General features: G+C 43.4%; 1 protein-coding gene across 1 annotated transcript in view; it reads left to right on the plus strand.

The window, feature by feature from the left end:
* Positions 1 to 22177, plus strand: part of LOC124622143 (protein SMG5) — a 276199-nt gene that overhangs the window by 15281 nt on the left and 238741 nt on the right. The window contains exon 2 of the mRNA XM_047147775.1: positions 12507 to 12732. Within this exon, the coding sequence (XP_047003731.1) occupies positions 12507 to 12732 (226 nt within the window). The remainder of the gene's footprint in view (positions 1 to 12506; positions 12733 to 22177) is intronic.

Here is a 22177-nt window from a genome sequence, read left to right on the forward strand (position 1 = left end):
TTGTGGTCTTCTTTGACCTACGTAGGGCATATGACACGGCTTGTTGCCATCACATTTTACTTCCCTCCATGACTGGGGCTACCGTGGCCCCCTTCTGATTTTTTGTTCGCGGGTTTTTATCTCACTGGCTCTTCCGGGTTCGAGTTGGCACTCCACCCAGCACTCCTCGGATTCAGGAGAATGGTATCAACAGGGTTCTGCGTTAAGTGTCACACTCTTCCTCATAGCCATCAATGGACTAGTAACCTCTGTTGGGCTTGCGATTACCCCAACGTTGTATGTGAACGATTTTGGCATCTGGTGCAGCTGCCACTCGGTAGTATCTGCTGAGCACCAGACCCAAGGTGCCATCTGACAGGCCTCTGCGTGGGCTATCTCCTGTGGCTTCCAGTTTTTTCCCTCCAAAATGCGGGCTATGCATTTTTGTCGTCGACATACACTACACCTCAATCCAAACCCTTATTTAGGCTACCAGCACCTCAATGTTGTAGCACAGTTCTGTTTCTTGAGCCTTATTTTTGATAAAAAGCTTACGTGGCTGCTGCATATTCGCTACCTAAAGACTACGTGCATGCCGAAGCTTAATGCTGTCCACCTCCCGGCCCACACGTTTTGCCACTCGTCTCCATCTTTACCGTGCTCTGGTCTTGCCCAGACTAGATTATGGTTGTCGGGTTTATGGCTCAGCGGCTCCTACCACTCTGACAATATTTGACCCTGTTCACTATTGTGAGGTACATCTGGCTATTGGTGCCTTTCACACTAGTCCTGTTTACAGTCTCCTCGCATAAGTTGGGATTCCCTCTCCACAAATGTGATGGCTCCAATTCTTGGTTTCTTACACAGTCACCATTCACCAGTTCCCATACTTTCCTGTGTACCCTGTCCTTTTTGCAAATGAGGGATGTCTCCCTCCTGATGACTACCCACAGGTAAGATTGCTGGTTGGAATGTGACTCACTACTCCCTGCCGGGACCTCTATCTCCACTCACTGGAATGCGCCCCGTGTATTTCCTGCCACACCCCTCCTGGACAGTGCCTAGACCATGGATTAGGACAGACCTATTCCAGGGTTCTAAGATCTCTGTCGCTCTTATGGCTTCCTGGCATCTTGTACATGCTGTCCTTGCAGAGTTCCAGGGTGCCACCATCTTCTAAACTGATGGTTCTAAGGCAATAGATAGGCAGGATACACTTTCACATATGCTTCTGGCTTAGAACACCATTTATTGCTGGGATCATATACTGTGTTTACAGCAGAGCTCCTAGCCATTCACAGAGCCCTCCATTTTGTTTCTCAGGCCACACAAGCAGCTTGTAGTGAAATTGCATGCTTATGGAATATTGTCTCAGTTATGTGACTGAGTTCATGATTTCCTGTCAGAGGGGTCACAGTTCGTAGTAACTGACGGAAAGTCATCGAGTATAACAGAAGTGATATCTGGCATTCCCCTGGGTAGTGTTATAGGCCCTTTGCTGTTCCTTATCCATATAAATGATTTGGGGAGACAATTTGAGCAGCCCTCTTAGGTTGTTTGCAGATGACACTCCTTGTTTATCAGCTAGTAAACTCATTAGAAGATCAAAATAAATTGCAAAACGATTTAGAAAAGATGTCTGTATGATGCGAAAATCAGCAATTGTCCCCAAATAGCGAAAAGTGTAAGGTCATCCACATGAGTGCTAAAAGGAATCAGTTAAACTTCGATTACACGATAAATCAGTCAACTCTAAAGGCCATAGCTCCAGGTAAATGCCGGGATGGTTCCTTTCAAAGGGCACGGCCGACTTTCTTCCCAGTCCTTCCCTAATCCAATGAGACCGATGACCTTGCTGTCTGGTCTCCTTCCCCAAAAACAACCAACCAATCTAAAGGCCATAAATTCAACTAAATACCTAGGAATTACAATTACGAACTACTTAAAATGGAAGGAACACGTAGCAAATGTTGTGGGGAAGATAAGCCAAAGACTCCGTGATTTTGGCAGGACACTTAGAAAATGTTACAGATCTACTAAGGAGACTGCCTACACTACGCTTGTCCGTCTTCGTTTAGAATAGTGCTGTGCGGTGTGGATCCTTACTAGATAGGATTGACAGAGTACATTGAAAAGGTTCAAAGAAGGGCAGCAAGTTTTGTGTTATCATGAAATCGGGGAGAGAGTGTACTGAAATGATATAGGATTTGGGGGGACATCATTAAAACAAAGGTGTTTTTAGTGGCAGCGAAATCTTCTCACGAAATTCCAATCACCAATTTTCTCTTCCGAATGTGATTTGCAGAGTATCCATGTAGATGTAGATGTAGATGTACCAACTCAATTAACAGCCTGCAGACTATTGACTGATGCTACTCTCATCACCCTTTGGTCTCTGCTATCCATGACCACCTCTCTGCCCTTGGCGGTGCCACCTGCTCAGTTGTCTGGGTCCTAATTCATGTGGGCATCCCAGAGAATGAACTGGATGATTGTTTGGCTAGAGAAGCAGATCTGTATTACCCACTCTCTTTCATGATTCCAGCTGCGGATATGCAGATGTATGTCAAAGCTCTCTTTGCCCAAAAGCGGAATGACATCTGGTGCACTACTGCTCGCAGTAATGAACTCCGCACAATCAAGGATTCTGTTGTGGTTTGGTGCTCTTCCCTCTGTTCCTCTTGGAAGGAGTCCACTGTCTTATGCTGTCTACGCATTGGTCATACCAGGCTCACTCATTGTTTCCTCTTGCATAATGAACCACCCCTAAAATGTGGTTGTGGAGCCAGACTGACGGTGTCCCATATATTGGTGGAATGTCCCCATCTTTTGGCCCTTCGTACAAAGTATAGTCTCTCAGATTCCTTAAATTTCGTATTGGCAGATGATTTGCAGGTGGCAGAACTGGCCCTCGGTTTCACCCGTGAAAGTGGTTTTTATTTTTAGATGTAAGGTTTTGCTTTACTCCTGGAGCAGGGGCAGAGTGGTTGTGGTTGGGGCCTCTCTTCACATTTTCTCGGTCTGGGACCCACGACCACTCCCCCTAGCAAACACTGCTCTTTTATCCCTTTGTTTTCCCAGTTTTTAGATTTGGGCTACTCTTTTATACCTTCTACAGTGTGTGTTTTAACTTCCCCTTGTTATAGTTTGACTCCTCTCCACTTTTAACGGAACTTCTCCATTCCATGTGTAACTTTGGCATTGTGGGATTGATGACTTCACTGAATAGTCCTATACCCCCTCAATCGTTTAATTATAATTGTCATAACGTAGTGGTGGATCTCCCATGAACCATGGACATCGGCATTGGTAGGGAGACTTGCATGCCTCAGCAATACAGATAGCCATACCGTAGGTGCAGAGAGGTATCTGTTGAGAGGCCAGACAAACATGTGGTTCCTGAAGAGAGGCAGCAGCCTTTTCAGTAGTTCCAGGGGAAACAGTCTGGATGATTGACTGATCTGGCCTTGTAATATTAACCAAAATGGCCTTGCTGTGCTGGTACTGCGAACTGCTGAAAGCAAGGGGAAACTACAGCCATAATTTTTCCCAAGAGCATGCAGCTTTACTGTATGGTTAAATGATGATGGCATCCTCTTGGGTAAAATATTCGGGAGGTGAAATAGTCCCCCATTTGGATCTCTGGGCGGGGACTACTCAGGAGGATGTCGTAATCAGGAGAGAGAAAACTGGCGTTCTAAAGATCGGAGCATGGAATGTCAAATGCCTTAATTGGACAGATAGGTTAGGTTAGGTTAGCCTTAATCGGACAGGTAGGTTAGAAAATTCAAAAAGGGAAATGGATAGGTTAAAGTTAGTTAGGGTGGGAATTGATGAAGTTTGGTGGCAGGAAGAACAAGACTTCTGGTCAGGTGAATACAGGTTTATAGATACAAGATAAAATAGGGATAATGCAGGAGTAGGTTTAACAATGAATAACAAAATAGGAGTGTGGGTGAGCTACTACGAACAGCATAGTGAATGCATTATTGTAGCCAAGATAGACACAAAGCCCACGCCTACCACAGTAGTACAAGTTTATATGCCAACTAGCTCGGCAGATGACGAAGAGGTTGATGAAATGTATTATGAGATAAAAGAAATTTTTCAGATACTGAAGGGAGAGGAAAATTTAATAGTCATGGGGGACTGGGATTCAATAGTAGAAAAGGAAGAGAAGGAAAAGTAGTAGGTGAATATGGAATGGTGGTAAAGAATGCAAGAGGACGTCGCCTGGTAGAATTTTGCACAGAGCATAACTTAATCATAGCTAACACTTGGTTCAAGAATCATGAGAGAAGGTTGTATATTTGGAAGAGACCTGGAGACACAGGAAGGTTTCAGATAGATTATATAATGGTAAGACAGAGCTTTAATAACCAGGTTTTAAATTGTAAAACATTTCCAGGGGCAGATGTGTACTCTGACCACAATCTATTGGTTATGAACTGTAGATTAAAACTGAAGAAACTGCAAAAAGGTGGGAATTTAAGGTGATTGGACCAGGATAAACTGAAACAACAGAGGTTGCAGAGTTTCAGAGGGAGCATTAGGGAACGATTGACAAGAACAGGGGAAAGGAGCACAGTAGAAGAAGAATGGGTAGCTTTGAGAGATGAAATGGTGAAGGCGGGCAGAGGATCAAGTAGGTAAAAAGACAAGGGCTAATAGAAATCCTTCGGTAACAGAAGAGATACTGAATTTAATTGATGAATGGAGAAAATATAAAAATGCAGTAAATGAAGGGGGCAAAAAGGAATACAAATGTCTCAAAAATGAGGTCAACAGGAAGTGCAAAATGGCTTAGCAGGGATGGCTAGAGGACAAATGTAGGGTTGTAGAGGCATATATTATTAGGGGTAAGATATTCACTGACTACAGGAAAATTAAAGAGACCTTTGGAGAGAAGAGATCCACTTGTATGAATATCAAGAGCTCAGATGGGAAACCAGTTCTAAGCAAAGAAGGGAAGGCAGTAAGGTGGAAGGAGTACATAGAAGGTCTGTACAAGGGTGATGTACTTGATGACAATGTTATAGAAATGGAAGGGGATGTAGGTGAAGATGAAATGGGAGATATGAAACTGCGTGAAGAGTTTGACAGAGCACTGAAAGACCTAAGTCGAAACAAGGCCCCGGGAGTAGACAACATTCCATTAGAACTACTGATAGCCTTGGGAGAGCCAGCCCTGACAGAAACTCTACTGTCAGGTGAGCAAGATGGATGAGACAGGCGAATTACCCTCAGACTTCAAGAAGAATATAATAATTCCAATCCCAAAGAAAGCAGGTGTTGACTGATGTGAAAATTACTGAACCCTCAGTTTAATAAGTCACGGCTGCAAAATAATGACTCGAATTCTGTACAGATGAATGGAAAAACTGGTAGAAGCCGACCTTGGGGAAGATCGGTTTGGATTCCGTCAAAATGTTGGAACACGCGAGGCAATACTGATCCTACGACTTATCTTAGAAGATAGATGAATTAAAGGCAAACCTATGTTTCTAGCTGAAATACTCTTTTTCAAGTTTTGAAGGTGTCGGTGGTCAAATACAGGGAGTGAAAGGCTATTTACAATTTGTACAGAAACCAGATAGCAGTTATAAGAGTCCAGGGGCATGAAAGGGAAGGGAGTGAGACAGGGTTGTAGCCTATCCCCCGATGTCTGTATACTGAGCAAGCAGTAAAGGAAACAAAAGAAAAATTAGAAGTTGGAATTAAAATCCATGGAGAAAAAATAAAATCTTTGAGATTTGCCGATGACTTTGTAATTCTGTCAGAGACAGCAAAGGATCTGGAAGATCAGTTGAACAAAATGGACAGTGTCTTGAAAGGAGGATATAAGATGAACATTGACAAAATGAAACAAGGATAATGGAATGTAGTCGATTTAAATCGGGTGATGCTGAGGGAATTAGATTAAAGAAGTAAACGAGTTTTGCTATTTAGGGAGCAAAATAACTGATGATGGTCGAAATAGAGAGGGTATAAAACGTAGACTGGTAATGGCAAGGAAAGCGTTTCTGAAGAAGTGAAATTTGTTAACATCAGGTATAGATTTATGTGTCAGGAAGTCTTTTCTGAAAGTATTTGTATGGAGTAGCCATGTATGGAAGTGAAACATGGACGATAAATAGTTTAGACGAGAAGAGAATAGAAGCTTTTGAAATGGGATGCTACAGAAGAATGCTGAAGATTAGACGGGTAGATCACATAACTAATGAGGAGGTACTGAGTAGAATTGGGGAGAAGAGGAGTTTGTGGCACAACTTGACTAGAAGAAGGGATCGGTTGGTAGGACATGGTCTGAGCCGTCAAGGGATTACCATTTTAGTATTGGAGGGCAGCGTGGAGGGTAAAAATCGCAGAGGGAGACCAAGAGATGAATACACTATGCAAATTCAGAGGGATGTAGGTTGCAGTAGGTACTTGGAGATGAAGAAGCTTGCACAGGGTAGAGAAGCATGGAGAGCTGCATCAAACCAGTGTCTTGACTGAAGACAATGACAGCAACAACAACATAGTGGTTTCCTGATAGTGCCAGGCCAAAAGTCCTAAAATATCCATGCCACTCATCTCAAAGGCTTTGGTTGCCTCTGGCAACTTGTGTAGCGGCACTTGCCTGCGTGTTGCACACATGGTTCACAATTTCTTACATACTGATCCACGTCTTGTTTCTGTGTCCTCCACCAGTAACGTCCAGCTACCCTCCAGTCTGTTGTCAACACCCTCCACGCCCAGACAAAATTTGTATCATGTGCTTCTTCCAGTAGCTCTTCCTGCAGCACAGTCGGCACTACCATGTGCGGCTCAAGCCTAGTTGGCCTACGTAACCCATTGTGAACAGCGAACTGTGGCCATGTTGTGAATAGCATGCATTCTGTGTTGGCAGGTTGTGTGTACAGCCACTCAGCAGATCTACCAGCCACTCAGCAGATCTACGATCCAGTGCCTGTATTATGCATGTGTCTCTGCAATGCACATCTGCATTACCGTGTTTTTTTAGCTGGTTTATGGATCACTTCAAAGTCAAACTTGCTGACTTTTAAAATCCATTGCATAAGTCTGTGTGATGGGGCTTTTAAACCAAACAACTTTTCTGATTTTTCTCAGCCCTGTTCATTTGCCATTAACTATAAGCCACTTATGCTTCTTGCCCTGTTCTTCTTGACTCCGAACACAACCTACTAAGTGGTTGTTAGCATCACACAATAAAATAAATTCCATTTTGTAATCTGGTAGGATCAACACAGGTCTAGTTGTTAATGCCTCTTTCAGTTTTTCAGATGTGGCTTGACATTTTGCTGCCCATTGGAACTTCATACCCATCCTCAGCAGATGTGTTAGTGTTCGTTCAATACCTACAAATCCTATCACAAATTTTCTATAGCAATTATAGCTAATCCTAAAAATGACTGTAATTCTTTACATGTCTGCGGTGCTATGAATCTTTGCACTAGGTATGTCAATCTGGGATCCGTTTTTGCACTGTCCTGGCTAATCATGTGTTTTAAGTATTCACTTCCTGTAAAGCAAAAGGAAACTTCTTATTGCTTAGAATTAGGCATTTGGAACTTAATATCTTAAAAACTTCTTTTAACCATTGCACATGTTCCTTCATATCCTTTGAAAATATGATATCTTTAAGGTTGTCACAGCTTCAAACCCCATAACAAGCCATTCAGGAACTGTCAAAATGTGACGTGCATTGTTTAAACAAACAGCATTAATCATTACTGTTGATGACCTCAAAGAACTGTAAATGCAGTCTTTGGTCCTCTGGCATTACATCCAGTTGATGATAACTGCTATTTGCATGTATTGTAGAGAAGTATTTATACTGTCCCAAGTTATCCATTGCTTCCTTGATATTCGGTACTGGAGAAGCATCTGTAATTGGTCGGCTATTGAAGTAGCGACAATCACAACAGAATCTATGTTTGTACAGTGTGATGATTTTTTGGGCAGTGTAATGACCGGTGCTCCCCGATCACAAAAACTGACAACGGTTGGGCGGGTGAGTTGCTGACCACATGCCCTTCTGTATCTTCATCCAGCGACGTCAAGGGCTGAGGATGACACAGCGGTCAGTCGGTACAGTTGGCCCTTCAAGACCTGTTGCTGGTTAATATACTCTTCCATTACCAGTTGCAAATGACGGAGCAGTCTCAGTGGCGGTTGCTATGTAAGAACATGTGAGCACCCTAACTTTTGTCGCATTGCGGATTTATTGGTTATTTTTCTTTGAATACTGTTAAACGTAACATAGATCTGAAATACACAGCACTAAATCTACCATGCTATACTACATTGCCACTCCAGTAGACTCTGCCCAACTTGAAACTTGATATCAGGGTCAGGAGCACATCTTCAGTTGTGTACATTTTAATGAGCTTTTGTGCATGTGCAACTGGCGTGACATAACTGCCTTATGGGTCAGATACATACAGATTTGATGAACAACGTGCGTAGCTCTTGGCATGCACAGCTAGTCCTTACCACACAACTACACGTTTACATCAGTGCCACCAGGTGGTAGCATACTGATACAGACTTTTATCCCAATTCGATTGCCATAAATCTCACTAGATGGTAGCACAAGCCTTAGATATGCCAATTAACTCACTGTATGGTAAAATTAGATTACGCGTCAGTATAAGTTATAGATATACTGATAGAAAAGCCTATCGTTGATTGAGAAAGTGATGAAGTCAAATAACTGTTACTAAAAGTGAAATTTAACAAAAAAGTGTACAACAAGTGTGTTTGGGATCCTGTACATTTGTCTGAAAAAATAAAAAAGCACAAAAACTCTGACTTATACAAAAAAAGAGAAACGGGGAAGAGCGAAAGGTTACACATTATTTTATTCTTGCTCTAAACTGTACTTGGGATTCATTATAAGTTTTATCGTAGGCCATCTTTTGTAAACTGTTCTTAAAAACATTTGTTCTCTAATTATTAATTATTCTCTGGTTTCCACTGAAGAGTATCAATATTGTAAGCACTATGCTTTATGCTAACTGTGAGGATTTGTTATTGGATATACCGTTCTTTTCCCACTTTGGGCTTCACCAGAGAAGCTTTCTTCTCTCACAGGCTCTGCTGGTGAAGCACCTCCTATTGTATCCGATGCGGTGGACCTGCCCTCACAGGGGTTGAGTGGTGGATGATAATACATCTGCCTTGCTTGAGGCGTACGGACAATGTAGAGGCTAGTCGTGTGGCCTCGCCTATCTGCTGTTTGAGTGGACAGGGGGTCACCCCTTCAGCAGGGTTCGAGCAGGCGCAACTGGAGAGGGGTTTACTAGTTATTGGGAGCTCCAATGTTAGGTGTGTTATGGAGGCCCTTGGGTGCAAGGCATTCAGTGCCAGAATATCAGTGTGCACTCTGTATGTCTGCTGGAACCCCTCATCCGAGATGTGGAGGAGGCCTTGCCTGCTGTTATCGAGCATGCAGGATGCAGATGTCTGCAAGTTGTGGCTCATGTCGGACCAATGACACCTATTGCTTGGGTTCTAAAGCCAGCCTCAGTTCATCCAGGCAGCTGGCAGAGGTGGTGAAGGCTGCAGACCTCACACCTGGGGTGTTAGTAGAGCTTGCAGTTTGCAGCATTGTTTCCAGAGTCAGTCATGGCCCTTGGTTTGGAGCTGAGTGGAGGGCTCAACTGAAGGCTTAGTTGAGTCTGTGATGCTCTTGGCTGCAGGTTTCTGGATCTGCTTTATTGGGTGGGGAGTTGTAGGACTCCCCTTGACCTGATAGGTCAGGGGTGCACTACACAAAGAAAACAGCTACTCAGGTAGCAGAGTACTTGTGAATTGCACGTGGTGGTTTTTTTTTTAGGCTAGGCAGTCGTTTGAGTTCCTCTGATGAACACTCACCAGACAACTTGTATTCAGAGCAAAGACACTTCAAGTGTAAAAAAAAAAATTATCAGTAAATTGTATTCGTAACAAAGTTCCCAAATTTTCTGTCCTCCAGGAAACTTCTCACACTCAGATTTTTCTTGGGACTGAGAGCTGACTGAAACCAAAAGTAGAAGGCTCTTGAGGTATTCAGTGATTCATGGAACATATATCGAAAAGACAGATTAGACGTCATAGGAGGGGGTGTGTTCATTGCAGTTGACAATAATATTGTCTCTCTTTAGGTCAAATTTCAGTTTGATAGTGAAGCTCACAATAACTACCACCATCATACATTAGCAAAAGATCTTGCTAAGAACCCAATAAAATTGTGGTCATATGTAAAATCACTAAGTGTGTTGAAGTCACCTATCCAGTCACTCATTGGTCAGACTGATACAGGAGTAGAAGATAGCAGAAGTAAAGCAGAAGTTTTAAATTTTGCATTTAAGAAATCGTTCATGCAGTAATTGTATAAATATAACGTCGTTTGACCATCCCACAGAGTCCTGTATGGAGGACATTTTAATAAGCATCCCCAGCTTAGAGAAATGACTGAAAGAGTTGAAAGCAAATAAGGCGCCATATTTTGTTGGCATGCCAGTCCAGTTTTACGAAGAGAACTGTACAGCATTGTCCACTTACTTAGCTCGCATTTATTGTGAATCCATTGCTGAGCGCAAAGTGCCAACTGTCTGGAAAAAGCTCCAGGTGATTCCTTTATATAAGAGTGGTGAAAGAATCCTTGAAGATATTATCTGTTTGAATACAATAAATTTCCTTGAGAGCTTCTGTCCACAAATCAGCACAGTTTTAGAAAGCATCACTCGCATGATATCCTGTAAACTATGAATGAAGTGCAACTGGCAGATTCCATAGTCCCACATTTCGGTAAAGCATTTGACACAGCGCCACACTGCCAACTGTTAATGAAGATACAAGTGTACGGACTTGATTCCGAAATACATGAGTGGCTCAAAGACTTCCTTGATGGTGAGTGTTCGGCAGGGACAGATGTATCGTCAAGAGTGCCCCAGGGAAGTGTGATAAGACTCCTGTTATTTTCTGTACATACAAATGATCTGGCAGGCAGGGAGGGCAACAAGCTGCAGTTGCTTGCTGAGGATGCTATTGTGTATGGAAAGGTGTCAAAATTGAGAGACCATAGTAGGATACGAGATGACTTAGACAAAATTTCTAGTCAGTGTGGTGAGTGCAAACTAGCTCTAAATGTAAAAAAATGTAAGCTAACACAAAAGAATAGGAAAAAGAAACTCAAATGTTCGAATACAGCGTTGGTACTGTGATGCCTTTCACAGTCATGTCGATTAAATATCTAGGCCTAAGAGCAAAGTGAAATGGAACAATCATGTAAGCATTGTAGTAGGGAAGGCACATGGTCGTTTAAAATTATCAGGAGAATTTTAGGAAAGTGAGGTTCACATGTAAAGGACATCCAATATAGGACCCTAGTGTGACCCATTGTTGAGAACCGTTAGAGTGTTTGGGATCTGCACCAAGTCAGGTAAAAGGGAGACATCAAAGTAATTCAGAGGCAGGCTGCTACATTTGTTATCAGTAGGTTCAAACAACGCACAAGTGTTATTAAGATGCTTTGTGGGAATCACTGAAGGGAAGGCGACATTCTTTTCAAGGAGCACAATTGAGAAAATTGAAAAATGAACTTCTTCATGTTTCCTTTATATTGTCTGTTTCGACTTGGAATGGGAAAAAGAATGATACAAAGAAACAAATGAAGCAAATGAAAATGTTCATACATGATTAAATTATGTGACAAAGGAACAGAAATAAAAATTTACATTTAAACAAATTAATTGAATAAAAATAATGGTCATTAATTGGATAAAAATAATGATCAGAGTAATTTCAATGAAGATTTCAAAATAAAAAAAATAATGCACCTGGTGACATTCGAACCCCAAACCTCATGAATGTGAAGCTATCAATTACACCACACAACCTGTCTGTGTAATACATCTTTTTTAACAATATTGAGCGACACACAAAATTCTGAAATTTTTTTCATCATGTATTCGCAAACAAGGACCCACCAGGGTGAATGGCAGCAGGGTGTGATACCTGGGGTCTTGACCTACATCACCATGTACTTGTTTGTTTCAAAAAGTCAAGCCCACCAGTGGGGGCCTCTTCTTGTCGGAGACAGAGAGACTTTCGCTGGATGGACTAGTGGAGAGCTGCATCAAACCAGTCTTCAGAATGAAGACAGAACAACAACAACAACTACTACTACTACTACTACTACTACTGGGCTGTAAAGTGTCACATTCATAATAGTCTCTTCTAAGTGAAAATATGTATTTATTTCTTTGTCTTCTCCATTCTTTAAATAATTTCCGCCTTCATATGCATTATTTTACCTTATCTCTGCCATGTCAGCATAATTTCTGCTCTTCAGAGGTGTAACAGATTCATCGGGCTAGATTATAAGTACATGATACCAGAAGGTTTGCTAATGTACTTCTCCAAACTGAAATTTGTGTGTAGGTCCAATTTGGTTTTAATATGGGAAGCTGTAGAATAATGAGAAGTAAGCGGTGTTGCTGCCTTTCTATGCTTAATGTTAACCTGTTTTATTGCAGGACTGTTACGGAGGTAGCAAGGCAGCTGGATGATGGACGCAGCTTAGCAGAGGAGGTGGGTGATTTGTTTACATCAAGCCTACTGCTGAAGCAAAGCAGGCTGAAGGAATTGTGTGAGAGAATAATATTTGCACAGCCTTTGCAATATGGTCGCAAGACAGAAGAATTATTATGGAGGAAAGGCTTTTATGAGGTCATTACTTCTGCCAAAAAACTAACGCCAAAGGTATGTCTTCAATCATCATCGTTTATCCGTTCTGTAATTTTTGTGTTAATGTGTTTGTTATTAACAGTGTAGGAAAAGATAACATGCTAAGTTGCAGGCAGGCACAATTAAAAGACACTTACACATAAGCTTTTGGTCTCAACCTTCATCGTAAAAAGAGAAACACACCCCAGTTATTCACACGAGCGAGCACACCTGACACACATATGACCGCCTACTCTGGCAGCTTGGCCCAGTGTGCCTATGCCCATCTGCAACTTAGCATATTATCTTTATGGTAAGTAGCAATCTACCTCTTCCTCCATTGTTGATATTTCTACCTGGAATTTCCATTGTTTGAATATGTTTGTTATGTAATACCAGTACAGTGGTAAGTGAAAACCACCTTGGAACTGTGTTGACGCCTTGTATATCCATACTGTGCAAGCCATTGCATAGTGTACGGAGGAAGGGTGGGGTGCTTTCTACCATTGGTAGTCATTCCTTTTCCTGTTCCACTCAGAGATGGAGTGAAGCAAAAATAATTGCCTGTGTGCCTCTGTATCACTGCTAATTGGCATTATTTTATACAGTAATTTGAGATACGGGAGCTGTTTTGCACTCTGTCATACGTATTGGTTCCCTAAAACGTGTTCAGTAGTGTTTTCCAAAAAGTTTGTCTTCTTCTTTCCAATGATTCCAATTCCTTAACACTTTTGTTCCAGTCAAACCAACTGGTAACAAATTTAGGAGCATGCTTCTGAATTAGTTCAATATCTTCCATTACTCCAACCTGGTGGGGAACCCAGTTACTCAAGTGCATCTACATCTACATCCATACTCCGCAAGCCATCTTGAGAATGGGTTGCAGAAGTATTTTGTATGTTTTCCAACGTGTGAAGGCTTAATTAATTTCCAAGAATCATTCAGTGGCTCAAAAAAGGATACACAGCAGGAAATTATCGTCAGCAGTTCCTATTATGTGGGAAGGGTGATGTGAAGTTTTATTTGGGCAAAATAGTTGTCATAAGGTTGGTAGCGCCAGTTACGGGAAGTACAGGAGCTAGGCTAACTGATGCTTCTTCCCAATACTTTTTAATGTGCACTGCCTATAAAAAAAAAGTGAATCGTCAAGAAGACTACATCGGATGTAAATGTGACTTTGTACCCATACATACCAACGGCAGTTACGTAAGTGATTAGAGTTGCAATTTTCTGTATCACGTAGAACAGCCAACAGAGTGTGTTAGTGTTGTTGATGATCAGTGTTGTTACCAAGCCTTGTAGGGTACATAAAGGTTGTTAACAGTGTCAGACATTGATTGATCACTATGAAGAACACAGTGATGCTACATACTCGTGAGAGATAGCATTACCAGAGCCTGGCAGAGTTTGAAAGGGGCCTCATTGTGGGTCTTCATTTAGCTGGCTGGTAGAGTTGTGCAGTGCAGATTTGTGGGACGTTTGGATGTCGCAGTGGCTCGATATGTGACTGCATAGAAACATGAGGGTGGGTATACTATTTGTCGTGGTTCCAATTGACCATATCCAACCACCACAAGGTGGGAACACTGTATTGTGCACCAAGTACATCGTAACCCCTTAATATCAATGCTTGCCGTCCGAGGACAAGTAATGTAGTCTCTGCAACATTCTGTGTTATCACACACCTTTGGTCAGAGACTGGCAGCAGCCAGAAATTTTGGAATTACCATCCCATATAGCAGCTGCTGTTAACACCAAAACACAAGTGGCTGCATTTAGAGTGGTTGTGTCACTGAGAAGAAATGTGGATTGCTGATGACTGGTGTCACATAGTGTTCAGCAATGAATAACGCCTCTGCACTTCTATCGGATGAGCATCATCAGCAGGTGTAGCAGCAGCCTGGGGAGATGCCTTATTCATCCAATATTTTAGAGAGGCTCAGTGGTTTTCATTCCCTGTGTCACAGTGTGGGGAACCATCAGGTGTGACCTCAGGTCATAGCTGGTAGTGACAATACTATGGTACATCAGACATCCAGCATCCTCATGTCTTTACTCTAATGCAACAGGACAATACTCGTCTGCACAGGGTACATGTGTCTCTGAACTGCTGGGGTAGAGTACTCCTTTCCTTATTTTGTGGTAGTATAAAACAAGCTGCCCTTCTTTGAACTTCTTCGGTGTCCTCCAAAAATCTTATCTGGTAAGGATACTATACCTCACAGCAGTACAGCAGAACAGAATCGACAAGCTTACAGAAGGCAGTCTCTTTAGTAGATTTCTTGCACGTTTTTAGTGCTCTGCCAATAAAACACTTCTTTGATTCGCCTTCGCCACAACATTTTCTTTGCAATGGTACTAATTTAAGGTGTTCGTAATTTTTTGACAACCAGCCTTGTGTGATTTAATGTGTACCTGTATTTTAACAGATTTCACTAGGTATGTGGAAGATCTCTCACTGTTTGTTGTACGGGGTCAATTAGCAGTTTCACATCACGCAGATATCTTGTCTACATTTTGCAGTTCATTTTGATCATCTAATGACTTTACTATGCAATAAATGACAGCATCATCTGCAAACAATCTCAGGACTGCTGCGATTGTATCCTAAATTGTTTACAAAAATTAAGAACAGCTTGGTGAACCAGGTATAATTTCTGCACTATAATCTGTTCAGATGTAAAAAGAGACAGCAAAGAAACAATGTAGCTTTGAGTGTAATTTAATTTTTAAAGAGAATGAAATGATATTTGGCAAAACTACTGCACGCTTCTTAGATGACTGGATGTAAAGCATAAAATGCTCTCATTCTCATCTGACATATTCTAATTACAAACAAGAGTGATGAAAATTCCTAACTTAAACACAGGGTAATTTTTCTGAACGAGCTATGTGTGATACAAAAGCATACTGCAGGGATTTCACCATACTGTTGAATACTGAAGCCACTGAAGATATTAATTACAGTCAGCTGCCTGGTAATCTCTTAGCTCTTATCTTATCCAAATCTGAGAAATACATTTCAGTTCTGGAACTGCCATCTGCTACGTTGATAATGAATCAATCAACAACAGACTCTATAAAACCACCCAGGCACTGCATTTTCTCCTCCTCTTTTATGACATGCTGTTCTATATCCTGCCACCGTATGGCAGTGACACGTGAAAAAGCTGTGTGCGTTAGCCCCAGTACATCTGGCAGCTTAACGGTCTTGTTTTTTCTCGGGCCAAATCCCTTAACTTGGCTCCAGATCAGTTCTGTTAGGTTCATATTGTAATGCTACAGTGGCAAATGTAAAAATGCAGCATTTGTACGGTGTGATCTACGCTGTGAAAATGATTGTTTTCGTGTTTCTTCGAAACATATCTACATCTGTGGTGCAAAATAATGGTTTTTCATTTTTGCCTTTAAAATTAAATTGTTATGTTTTGTTAATGTAAGCAACCTTTATTAGCAGTCTTTCATAAAATATCAATAATTGAGAATTTATATTTGAAATGAAAACAGGAATAGCACATGCAATATGTAATTAAAAACAAGAAGACATGCATTATTCACAAAAAAATGATGATGAATTTTACAGTTATGAGGTGTAGGCATTTCGAATTGAACGAGAAAAAAACTTTGACACAGGTGAGGCTTGAACCAGTGAACTGTGAACTTCCCTTGGTTACCAATTTGTTATGCTACCAATTCCGCTATGCATCCAATTTGTATTTGTGTCAGAATTGTATATAATAAAGTCTCTAGAAAACTTCAAAGCCTATTATCTCTATAATATTATGAGAAATGTTAAGAACAACCTATTTCTCTGCACATTTTAACTGTGTTCTGCTACAGAGCAGGAAGCAGCCTCAACCATTTTCATACTCCATGTTTACAGTGCGACAATCAGAGCACAACACTGCAGAGGCTGTGACTGTACACGATCTTTGACATAAAAACTACGTAGCCAAAGCATGATTAAGAAAAACGTTGATAGCTGTTAACACATTTGAAATTATTTAAGTTTAATTTAATGTAACTTAGTAATAATATATTGTTGTGACTAGCCGATCATTCAAAGCGCCGCCGCGCAATTACGCACGTCCTCTACGTGCGCCGTTGTCTGCCAGCCATGCAGCAGCTGCGCCACCTAAGCGGCCAGCCGAGCAGCCGCCGCTAGACTGGGACTCAGTGCTCATTCGAATGCTAATGTGTACACATGTCTTGCTTGTCAACTTACTCTGTGACTTATATGTGTCGCGTCGTTCTGAAATATAGGTGTTAAACTTGACGTTATAACAATTGGCGACGAGGATGGGATTTTTTCCTTTTCACCGTAGACCCACAGGTTTCCATGGCTACTGTCAAGCAACTATTGCAAAATCTCCTTGAACAGCAAACGCTTCTAACAGCAGCAATTCACGATTTCGTCGCGGCGTCAAATGCGGGGCGTTTCTCGTCGTTGGCTATACCTCCTTTTCCTCCTTCCGACGAGACGGCAGAAGACTGGTCTGATTATGAAAAACGTCTTCGACAGCACTTCTTGGCATTTCATGTCACGGACGAACAACCATGTAAGTCTCTGTTCCTTTCCTGGATTTCACCTCAAATGTATCAGTAGTTGTCACAATTGACTCCTTTGAAGGATCCTGCGTCTTTGTCCTTTGCTGAAGTGTGCTCACTTCTGTCTGTCAATTTTCAAAAGCAAACGCATGTGGTAGCCTCTGGTGTTGCCTTTTATCGGTATCAAAAACAGCCACATCAATCATATCGTGCTAGGGCTGCTGAACTTCACGGCCTCAGTCGAAAGTGTCAATTTGTTACTGACGTTCACAAAGAATCCTATGCCGATTCCATGGTACGGGATGCTATTATTCGGTCTGCGCCCGACAAAGAAGTTCGGCAACGTGCCTTTCAGTTGGCAAATCCGACTCTAGATGAAGTTCTCTCCATTGCGCAGTCTTTTGAAATTTCTCGCGCTGCTGGGGCGCAAATAGAGGCGTGGGGTGATGTCGGGGAAATACAACCTCTGTGCGCTGTTGACGACGCACGCGGCGCGTCCCCGCCGGCCGACGTGGCTGCAGTGCGCTCCCACGCGCAGCCTCAGCCTAACCGTAAACAACCCGCTAAGAAACTGCAGCAAAATCCCCGGCAACTTCCTTCATGTCTGCGGTTTTTTATGAAACATCCACGCGAGGATTGTCCCCAATGTTGGGCTGTGTGTCACAATTGCAAAAAGAAAGGTCTTGTGTCTTCCGTTTGCAAATCCGACCGCATACATGATGTTCATGAACATGACGCTGATTCTGATTCTGTGTTGTCTGTCAATTGCACTTCTTGCCTTTCAGGGAAGTTATTCCTTACTGTCCAAATCCTTGGTCGAGATGTTTGCATGCAGGTGGATACCGGTTCTGCTGCCACTATAATTAATTCTCAGACGTATCTTCAGTTGGGTTCTCCACTCCTGTCACCTGTTACTCGGCAATTACGGACGTACAATAAACAGAAGATTTCTCTCTTGGGACAGTTTAATGCTGAGTTATGTTAAAAATCCGTCGTTCGCACTGTCCCCATATTTGTGGTCGACCAGAGTAACGCAGAGAATCTTTTTGGTTTCGATGCCCTTCGCGTTTTAGGGTTCTTCATAGGTGACTCTGTCATTATTGTCTCTGATGCTATTCCTTGTGCTCAACTGGATTCCTTGTCGACGACATTTTCGTCCCGTTTTTCTCCTGGGTTAGGCCGTGCAAACGACTTTGAAGCTCATATCACTCTCAAACCCACTGCTCGGCCTAAGTTTTTTTGAGCTTGGCCCATTCCTGTGGCCCTTAGTGATCGGGTAAAACGGGAGTTGGATCGTCTCACTACTTCGGGGGTCTTGCTTCTTGTCACTTCCAGTGAGTGGTCCTCTCCTATCGTTGTCGTTGCTAAGCCAAATGGTGATATTCGTCTCTGTGGCGATTTCAAAGCCACTGTAAATGCTCAATGCCTCATAGACACTTTCCCTATGCCCCGTCCTGAAGAACTGTTCACTAAACTTGCTGGAGGCCAGTATTATTCTAAAATTGACCTGTCGGAAGCTAATCAACGACTTCCTCTCGACGCTGCTTCCCGGCAGTTTCTGGTCCTTAACACGCCTTTTGGCCTCTATCAATACCAATGCTTGCAATTCGGGGTTGCTAGCGCCCCTGCTCTCTTTCAGCGATTCTTGGAACAATTATTGCTCCCTGTCCCTAGGTGTATCAATTACATGGACGACATTGTTGTCACTGGCTCCACCACTGAAGAACATCTTCAAAATCTCTGCACACTTTTTCATGTCTTACAGACTGCTGGTCTTAAGTGTAATCTTCAGAAATCACAATTTTTTCAGGCATCTATCACGTACTTGGGGTTTCAACTCTCTTGGGATGGTATTCGTCCGCTTCAGCAAACTGTCGCTGCGATCGATGCCCTTCCTCGCCCTACATATGTTAAGGAACTGCAGGCCTTCTTGGGGAAAATAGCATACTATCGCAAGTTTTTACGGTCTGCAGCTTCAGTGGCTCAGCCGTTGCATCGCCTGTTGCATAAAAACGTGCTTTTTCACTGGTTCGCGTCATGCGATGCGGCTTTCCAGAAATTGAAGACTATGCTGAAACAGGCCCCGTGCCTGGCTACTTATCGACCTGGCCAACATCTTGTTCTTGCCACAGACGCCTCTCAATACGGGGTCGGTGCAGTCCTTGCGCACCGTTTTTCTGACGGTTCGGAACAACCCATTGCTTACGCCTCCAAAACGCTCATAGATGCCCAACAAAAGTATTCTCAAATTGAAAAAGAAGCTTTGGCCATTATTTATGCTCTTCATAAGTTTGGTGTTTTTCTCTATTGCTCAAAATTTCATCTTGTTACGGATCACAAACCACTTGTTTCCTTGTTTCATCCATCAACGTCCCTTCCCGACAAGGCTGCACACCGCCTCCAGCGTTGGGCTCTTTACTTGTCTCGTTTCAATTATGAGATTCATTTCCAGCCAATGGCTCAACATGTGAATGCTGATGCTCTCTCTCACCTTCCCATGGGTCCCGATCTGGCATTCGATAGGGACGAACTTTTGTGTTTCCACCTGGATGTTGCCGAGCAGCAGGTTGTGGACGGGTTCCCCATCACTGGGGACAGGCTGGTGGCTGCTACGGGTTCTGACCCTACCCTCTCCCGGGTTTTACGCTGTATTCAGAAGGGTTGGCCACATCACCCGTCTGCTAAGACTTCTGCTCCGTTGCGGAACTACTACGCTTTGCGCTACCGCCTCATGGCTAGGGATGGTGTTATCCTCCTCTCCACTGAAAATGCTTCACCGCGTGTTGTGGTACCTGCGTCTTTGCGTGCTTCTGTCTTGCGCCTCCTTCACCAAGGGCACTGGGGCGTCTCTCGCACAAAATCTCTGGCGTGCCGTCATGTGTACTGGCCTGGCATCGACTCAGAAATAGCACACATGGTCACTGCCTGTGGCCCTTGTGCGTCACAGGCCGCTGCCTCGAAGTCATCTTTGTCCCCGTGGCCTTCGCCTGAGAAGCCCTGGGAGCGCATTCATGCTGACTTTGCGGGGCCCTTTTTAGGTACTTATTGACTCCTCGTAATGGACGCCTACTCTAACTTTGCTTTCATTGTCCGTTGCACGTCACCTACCACCGCGGCAACCACCAGTGCTCTCGCCCGCATTTTTTCATTGGAAGGTCTCCCCTCTACTCTTGTTACTGATAATGGTCCGCAATTTGCCTCTTCCGACTTTGCGGATTTTTGTGCTCATCACGGCGTTATGCATGTCACGGCCCCGCCTTTCCATCCACAATCCAACGGTGAGGCTGAACGACTGGTCCGCACATTTAAGGCTCAGATGCGGAAACTTCTGACTTCTTCTGCTGCTGATGATGCGCTTCTCCAGTTTCTGGCGTCTTACCGTTTCAACCCCATGGGCGACCACAGCCCGGCGGAGCTCTTACATGGCCGACAGCCCCGCACGCTACTTCATCTTCTGCGTCCTTCCACCTCATGGCCGCGGGTGCCTTCACTTGGCCGGTTCACCGCCGACGACCTCGTCTGGGTAGGGGGATATGGCAGGCGGCCAAAATGGAGCCCGGGCCGCATCTTACGACACTGTGGCCGATGCCTGTATGAAATCCAGATGGACACGGGTGTTGCAGTGCGTCATTCGGACCAGCTTCGGCCTCGTGTGCCGGCAACGCCTGTTCCGAATGCCACTACACCACCTTCGGCTCTGCCTGACGCTCGGGATCTTGGCGTCTCTCAATACTCACAATGCAGCCCTCTCACCGTCATCGCGATGCCAGCACAAGAACGGACACCACCAGGAGACGTGCCCATGCAGGAACCGGATGACCATCCTCTGTCAGACCAAATCTACTCGCCTCCTCCTCCAACGGACACTGACATATCGCCCATGTCTCCTGTCATATCAACTGGACTTGCTGCAACAGGCAGATTGGTGCATGGGGCCTCAGCAGATTCGACCCCTACGTCTCCTGTCATCTCGACCTGTTATCATCGGGGACACTTCCGTCCGTACGGGAAGCCTCCTCCTCGAGACTTTACGGCGAGTCAAACAACGCCTATGGACGTTAGCCATCTCCAGGACACCTCCATCAGGACCAGTGCAACAATTTCAAAGGGAGGAAAAGTGTTGTGACTCGCCGATCATTCAGAGTGCCGCCGCGCGTCCTCTACGTGCGGCGCTGTCTGCCAGCCATGCAGCAGCTGCGCCACCTAAGCGGCCAGCCGAGCAGCGGCCGCTAGACTGGGACTCGGTGCTCACTCGAATGCTAATGTGTGCACATGTCTTGCTTATCAACTTACTCTGTGACTTATATGTGTTGTGTCGTTCTGAAATATATGTGTTAAACTTGACGTTATAACATATATTTAATACATAAGTAGAGCCTACTTTCAAGAGCGTTACAACACCACTCTACTTGTGCTACAGCTTCTGACCAATCATCGCATTTGTGTTTGTTTGGATCAGGTTTATTCTTATGATGAATGGAGTACAGATGAATTCTCGTCACGCAATAGCCACTATGACCTTACTGACAGGAAATCATGAATCCAGTTGCACAGCTGAGACAATATTCCATAGGTGTGCAAATTGATTATAAGCTACATGTAAGGAACAGTATCAAAACCCTTTTTGGAAGTCTAGATGTACGGAATCGACGTGAGACCTCCCTGTTTATAGCACCCATTACTTCGCATGAATAAAGAGCCAGTTGTCTTTCACAAAAATTATATTTTCTGAATCCTTGCTGATTGGGTGTTAATAGATTGTGTACTTTGAGACATTTCACAACCAAAACTTCGCATGAATAAAGAGCCAGTTGTCTTTCACAAAAATTATATTTTCTGAATCCTTGCTGATTGGGTGTTAATAGATTGTGTACTTTGAGACATTTCACAACCAAAACTGAATGTACTTGTACACAATGTTATACAAAATAGG

Source organism: Schistocerca americana, chromosome 7, assembly GCF_021461395.2.
Source record: "Schistocerca americana isolate TAMUIC-IGC-003095 chromosome 7, iqSchAmer2.1, whole genome shotgun sequence".
NCBI lineage: Eukaryota > Metazoa > Arthropoda > Insecta > Orthoptera > Acrididae > Schistocerca > Schistocerca americana.